General features: G+C 31.0%; 1 protein-coding gene across 1 annotated transcript; it reads left to right on the top strand.

Moving 5' to 3' along the window:
• Positions 1-1,073: 1,073 nt before the first annotated feature.
• Positions 1,074-5,408, top strand: LOC124535738 (uncharacterized protein K02A2.6-like). The gene is made up of 2 exons (XM_047112051.1): positions 1,074-3,446; positions 4,237-5,408. Exons 1-2 carry the CDS (start codon positions 1,219-1,221, stop codon positions 5,321-5,323), a joined length of 3,315 nt encoding a protein of 1,104 aa, XP_046968007.1. The 5' UTR covers positions 1,074-1,218; the 3' UTR covers positions 5,324-5,408.
• Positions 5,409-7,833: the final 2,425 nt, after the last annotated feature.

Raw genomic sequence — 7,833 nt, 5'->3', positions numbered from 1 at the left:
GACTGATATAGATCGTCAGACTGAGTCGACTCAAGCCACAAACTCACTGCAGCGAGTTGCAGCACAGAGTTAATTGTTTTCATCAACAACTTAAAGTTTTTACCACAAGCGCCGGCAAATTGCCTCCGAAACAATGAAAGTAAAAACTGTAAATTAGATTTGTATTGAAATTTATTAAGTTTGTTTCGAATTGCTTTAACGTTTGTTTGATTATAATTTGTACATTTTGTTTTGTATATCATTTCGTTCGTAAAGTATAATAAATGTATACGAATTTTTAAATGATACATATCTTCGTATGCGTTCCAATTTTTTTTAAATGAGTCGAGATGGCCCAGTGGTTAGAACGCGTGCATCTTAACCGATGATTGCGGGTTCAATCCTAGGCAAGCACCGCTGTTTCATGTGCTTAATTTGTCTTTATAATTTATCTCGTGCTCTGCGGTGAAGGAAAACATCGTGAGGAAACCTGCATGTGACAAATTTCATAGAAATTCTGCCACATGTGTATTCCACCAACCCGCATTGGAAGAGCGTGGTGGAATATGTTCCAAACCTTCTCCTCAAAGGGAGAGGAGGCCTTCAGCCCAGCAGTGGGAATTTACAGGCTGTTGTTGTTGTTGAGTGGTAGAAGTTTGTAACCTTATTATGTTAATACAGAATAGTTAAAATAGTGAAATTATGAAAAAAGCGGCCAAGTGCGAGTCAGCCTCGCCCATCAAGGTTTTGGTTAATTTAATGAAATATACTATCAATAACGGTAACCAAATATTTTTGATAAAGATATTATTACTACAACTACTATTCAAATATTTTTGTATTATGAATGATGATGAAATCTTAGCGCTTAATTTTTATGATTCAATATAAAATTATTTATTTATTATGCAATAAAATAACTATATAATTTTAAATACTTTATATACAGTTCAGAGCTTAAACTATCAGTGAGGGAGAATTTATTTATACAATAAATTTTATAAGAATAGCACTTAAAATAGTCTTCGTAGTAAAAATCATAAGGACTGTTTCCACTTCAGGGCTGAATAAAAAAGTAGTTTTTTTTGTAACTGTCATATCCTTTAGAATATAGAATCTAGTTCCTTAGCAACGTATTAATTGTTATGTCATTACAAATATATATATGGAATAAAAATGCGTTATAAAATTACGAATAATTATTTTATTTACTAAAAACATATTAAACTGGCGACGAGGATGTCAAACACCGTAAAAAAATACAAAAGATTAAGAGCCTCCTTACGGGGTAATTTAACAAGAACAGAAAATTACATAAATTTACAAGAAAATATTACGGAAGAAGAAATAGATTCACGACTTTACACTTTACAAGAAAGCCTTCAAAGATTCCACGATGCACAAAGAGAAATTGAACTTGAAACGGAAGAAGATCAATTAGAAGAAGAAATACAATACAGGTACGAATTTGAAGAACTTTACACAAAATTGAAAGTGAAACTGTTACTTTTTCGTAGATATAATAATAATGAAATAGAAAATAGATTGGAAAATATTGAAAATTTAGGATCAGTTAAAAGTTATACCCGCAAAGAATGTGCACCGAAAATACCATTCCAACCATACCAAGACACAGAATCCTTTAAAAATTTTGCTAGGAGATTATCCGTATATTTGTTAATGAATAATATTAACGATACGAGAATGAAGGTTTATACATTACTGTCCACACTTTCTCCAGAGTTACACGAAAAAGTATGTGACTTATGTTCACCTGAAGATCCTCTCGATAAATGCTATGAAGACCTTATTAAAATATTACAAGATTACATTGATCCAAAACCGAGCGTGTGGGCGATGCAACACAATTTTATTTCACGTCTTCAATCACACAACGAGACGGTAACTATCTACGCATCAGAATTAAAAAGACTCTCATCTTACTGTGAATTTAACTGTCAAAACTGCAAACAGAATATTTCAGAAAATTTTCTATCACTACAATTTATAAGAGGATTAAAAGATGGAGATATACGTATTAAGATATTACAAGAAAAAGAAAAATTACAATTTTCAGAACTAATACAAATCGCGGCATCAATAGAAATGGGTAAGGTAGATAATGCCGCCATGACTAATATTCCAGGTCAAGAAAACAACAGAATTGTAAACAAAATAACACCTTCCAGAAATAACGTAACGTTAAACAAAACGAGTAAGAGAGATACATTAACAATTGAAGATTTAAAAGGAACCTGTTTCCGTTGCGGAAGAATAGGACATAGAGCTAACACGTGTCGTTCATTACATGATACTTGTTATAAATGTGGTAGAAAAGGTCACTTAGCTAAAGTATGTCTAAAAAGAAGAAATGAGGCCAATCAAATAGAGGAACAGGTAAATAACAAAATGGATGAAGACTTAGGTGAAATCAATATTATCAATGGTGAAATTGTGGATAAATATATGATAACAGTAAATATAGAAAATAGAAACATAAAAATGGAATTTGATACGGGTGCTGCATTGTCTTCGATATCCTTAAACGACTATAAAAAGTTACAAATAAATAGGAAAATTTTTAAAACAGATATAAAATTGAAAACTTATACAGGAGAAATTATTAAACCTATTGGAGTAGCATACGTTCGTTGTTACTATGATAATCAAAGATTTTATGGAAAATTATACATTATTAACAAGAATGTTGATCCAATTTTCGGAAGAAGTTGGATGAAAGAGTTACAAGTAGACATCGCTAACTTACATTCAATAGATTGTACTGATCAGAGCCTTAAGTTAGACCAGTTATTAGAAGAATATTCTACATCTGTATTTAGATCGGATATTGGAAAAATACCAAATTTCCAAGCCCATCTCAATCTAAAAACAAATGTACAACCAATTTGCATCAAACCTAGAAGAGTTCCATACGCCTTGAAATCAAAGATCGATAATGAAATAGAAAGACTTTGTGAACAAGGGATAATAACAAAAATAGATCATAGCGAATGGGGTACTCCTATTGTTCCCATAGTAAAACCAAACGGTAGTATTCGATTATGCGCGGACTACAAAATTACATTAAATAAGGTCATAGAAGATGAAAAATACCCAATTCCAGTAATAGAAGACATATTTTCAGAGATGAACGGAGGTAAAATTTTTTGTACTCTAGATATTAGTCAAGCTTATTTAAATATGGAAATGGATGAAGAGAGTGCATTGTTACAAACGTTGAGTACACACAAAGGCATATACAAAGTAAACAGATTAATGTTTGGGGTAAAAGTTGCTCCAAATTTATGGCAAAAATTTATGGATAAAATTTTACAAGGATTGGAAGGAGTTAAATGTTTTTTCGACGACATTATAATTCAAGGTTCTTCAGAAGGAGAATTATTACAACGATTACATCAAGTACTACAAAGACTGAAGGATAATAATCTCAGAGTGAATAAAGAGAAATGCAATTTTTTTTAAGCAAAGTGTTTCATATTTAGGACACATAATTGATAAGGACGGGTTACATAAAAGTAAAGAAAAAGTAAAAGCAATTACAAGTACAGAACGTCCTTCTAATGTAAATGAGTTGAGAACTTTCATTGGCATGACAAATTATTACAATAAATTTATACCAAATTTAGCTACTATTTCAAATCCATTAAATGAACTACTTAAGAAGGGAGTTCCATTTTGTTGGTCACGTTCTTGCGAAGAATCCTTTAAGAAAATAAAAGAAGAAATAATAAACGAAAGATGTTTGATTCATTTTGATAAGAATAAACCGTTAGTGCTAGCTACCGATGCATCACCTAAGGGCTTGGGTGCAGTTTTGTCACATAGACTACCAGATGGAACAGAGAGACCTATAGCTTTTGCATCAAGGACCTTATCATCAAGTGAAAGAAATTATAGTCAGATTGACAAGGAAGCTACAGCTATATTCTGGGGTTTAAAAAAATTTTTTCATTACTGCTACGGTCGAAAATTTATTTTAGTTACAGATCACAAACCTCTCACAACAATTTTCCATCCACATAAAACCTTACCTACAATGAGTACTATGAGATTATTTCAATATGCTCACTTCTTGTCTGGGTTTGATTACGAAATCGAATACAGAAGTTCAGAAAGACATTCAAATGCTGATTATTTATCTAGATTTCCCGTCGAACAGAGCAATGACAGTAAAAGAGACCAACACAGTATATATCAATTACAACAGATAAGTACATTACAAATTAGCATAGAGAAAATTAAATCTGAAACAATTAATGACGAAGAATTACAACCGATATTACAAGCACTACAAACAGGTAAAAACCTAAGAAGTTTTGGCTACAATAATAATGAGCTAACAATGCAAGATGGCTGCATACTTAAAGGTACACGAGTATTTATTCCAAAAGGTTTGAGAGATATTGTGTTAAACGAGTTACATACTGGACATATTGGTGTAGTTAAAATGAAATTGTTGGCTCGAAGTTTTGTTTATTGGAGAAATATCGATAAAGATATAGAAAATAAAGTTAAATCGTGTAGATCATGCAGACTACAATTGAACGAACCTAAAAAAGTTGAAATACACCATTGGGAAGAATCTACAGAACCATGGCAGCGAATACATATTGATTTTGCTGGACCAATTTATGGACATTACCTATTTGTTATCGTAGACTCATATTCTAAATGGGTTGAAATAATTCCTACGAAAACTATTACAAGTTCATGGTGCATACAAAAATTAAAAGATCTTTTCTCAACTTTTGGAGCTCCTAACATTTTAGTATCTGATAATGGCCGGCAATTTACATCAAATGAATTCAAAAACTTTCTTACTGAGCAAAGAGTGTTACATAGGACTTCAGCTCCTTATCACCCAGCAACTAATGGACAAGCGGAACGATTCGTTCAAACAATAAAGAGAAGATTAAAAACTATGGAACAGGAACGAGGAACCTTAATAGATAAAATAATTACAGTCAAGTGTTGCTTGCGACGAACCCCGGGGGTATGCGGGCGGAGTCCATACGAACTCATGTTTGGCAGAAATATAAGGACATATTTACATACAATATTTGAAAGAGATACGAATACTAGAGTACAATTAAAAGAAAACATAATTTTAAATAAACAATTTAAAGAGGGGGACAGAGTACAAGTTCGAGTATACGGTAAAAATAAAAAGTGGATTTTTGGAACAATTCAAAAGCGACTAGGAACATTACATTATCAAATAGTCACAGATGAAAACGAGATAATACGTCGACATGTCGACCAAATGCTTTCGGCACCTTTAATAGAACGTCAAATTGCGGCGGAGGGCTGTCATATCCTTTAGAATATAGAATCTAGTTCCTTAGCAACGTATTAATTGTTATGTCATTACAAATATATATATGGAATAAAAATGCGTTATAAAATTACGAATAATTATTTTATTTACTAAAAACATATTAGTAACAAATTTATTTTATAAAATATTTTTTTCTTAAAACCATTTTCCAATTGTCAATTAATTTCAGTACCTAAGATAGGTAATATTTGTTTTACTTATCAACGAAGAAATGCTGCTGACAGTCTTGCCACCATTCCACGCTGTTAAATATTGTACAGTAACTATTTTTGATTCATATAAATTATTCTTTTATTTTATGCTAATATTAAAATAATCTGATATTATGAAAGGTATAGTTATTATTTTAGCATATTCATTAGTTACGTGTCAGTTACAAATTAATAAAAACATATCTATTTAATATAATTGTGTCCTGAAAATTGGAAACACTTTTTCTATCAATAAATTATTATAAAAGCTGTATGAACATGGATATCATATAAAATAAATATATGGAAGGCTTTATAATTTCAATTTAATGTATTAATTATTTTAAAAGAAAGTAAATTGCTTGAAATAATAAAAAGACGTGGCAGCCTCGAGATGTTATTAAAATAATTCATAAAATTAAAAACAATCAATGTATAAATACGACTAAAGTAAATATATACATATTTTAAACATTAAATTAAATTATATACTGATTTAAGTATTATATTTAAAGTTGAATTAAAACATTGATTGGGAAGTCACTGGCCCCTATGATACGGGTTTTCCTAGTTTACAGGGCCTCTGTGAGATATATTTTGATATAAGAACAATAAATATATTTATTGATTTTTTTGATTAAAGACATCATATAAATAGATTCTTATGAATATTATGTGTAATAAAAGCGAGGCAACTTAGACGTCAAGCGTTCAAAAAAAGAGCTCGAACATGCCTTTATATGGGTTGTGGGGTTCTTGTTTTACCCCCAAAGCGCACCAATATCCACTACATAGTATAAAAAAAGTCGCTTTATCCGTCCCTGTATCCCTATGTTTGCTTAAATCTTTAAAACTACGCAACGGATTTTGATGTGTTTTTGTTTAAAGGAATATTCACATAATGCATCGACAATGTAGTAAAGAAACACTGATAATTTTAGAAGTTTCTAATGTGATATAAACAAACAAATTCAACAGTACATTCAGTATCATTTTTGCACCGGAGCGAAGCCGGGGCGGGTCGCTAGTTGGATATACATATTACACATCCAAATATATTTATGCTAATTTGTTAAACTACATTTAGTACGAAAAATATTGTAAGAAATTAAAGTCGAGAAATCAATCTATAAGAAAACATTTCATTAACGTCAGTTCCATAAAGACGCAAGCAACATTAGCGACATAAATTTTCTCTCGGTGGTCGTATTCCTTTATGACGATAAGGCTTAAGCGGTCCGATTCGCTCGGGAACAAAATAAATTTCCCTGATGGCCCTAAGTACTGCCTCGTACCTCTGTTAAGATACCGAAACCTTCCTGAAAGGATTTCCTCCGATATTATTATATTGGCAGTTAATAACTTGGTTATAAGAAATATTAGATTTTTCTACGACCAAGCCGAGATGTTTGAATGATCTTTCGTGATGAACTAGTGAATTTTAGCCCAAGATTGTAGATTCGAATACGATGTGAATAATGTGCTTAATTTGGGTTCGTAATACTTCGTTTTCGGTTGAGAAAAATGCATGACTTGTTCAGTATATCCACCAACAATCAAAACAAAAATATTCCATTTTCTCAAAAGATAACGACTTAATACAGTAATGGAACATTTACAGGCAATGTGTTATAATTTGGCTATTATAATTTTTGTAAATAACATAACAATGAACTCTTTTCTTTTTCTTTATTATACGATAAATATATGACCAATGATGGTCAACGCGACGCGAAGGCATTCCTAACGGAGACTAGATAGCCAATCAGGAGTTTTTATTATACCGTTGTACACAAGTGTGCGCACAACGCACTTGTGTGCGTTCTTATATATACACACTCTCATTTTCATTCTCTATTAATAAAAGAGTCACATGACACTAATAATTAATTATATTATAGTTTTAGTTTTTAGTGACATTCTTAATATGTTTGTATAATATTTCATAGGTACATAATTATTGGTATAAGATAATATTAAATAGTTAAAATTATTGGGTAACCAAATTGAAATAGAAGTCAGGAAATAATATCTATTCTCGAGTCATTCAACTGGTTGATTTCCCGCGAAACTTTGCGTTATTCAATAGATTTTTAGAAATTTCAAAATCTGATAGGAAATATGATAGGTTTTGTTTGATTTGATTTCATTGTAAGCCGACTACGGCTGTTCGAACATTTTATATTTGTTTTTATAGGCCATTTTTACATATATAAGATTTATTGCATTGTTATTTGATTACTATTACCTATATTATAATTCAAATATAATATGGGTAATATCGCAGTTCTTAGTTATATATAA

This window comes from Vanessa cardui, chromosome 15, assembly GCF_905220365.1.
Source record: "Vanessa cardui chromosome 15, ilVanCard2.1, whole genome shotgun sequence".
Classification (NCBI taxonomy): Eukaryota; Metazoa; Arthropoda; class Insecta; order Lepidoptera; family Nymphalidae; genus Vanessa; species Vanessa cardui.
The sequence above is the reverse complement of the archived record's forward strand: the minus strand, read 5'-3'. Positions and strand labels throughout refer to the sequence as shown.

Excerpts from the sequence above, each read along its gene's own strand:
- LOC124535738 (XM_047112051.1), top strand. The coding sequence starts at position 1,219 with ATGTCAAACACCGTAAAAAAATACAAAAGATTAAGAGCCTCCTTACGG. Across the intron at positions 3,447-4,236 it reads CTCAGAGTGAATAAAGAGAA|AATTAAATCTGAAACAATTA; the intron begins ATGCAATTTTTT and ends TAGCATAGAGAA.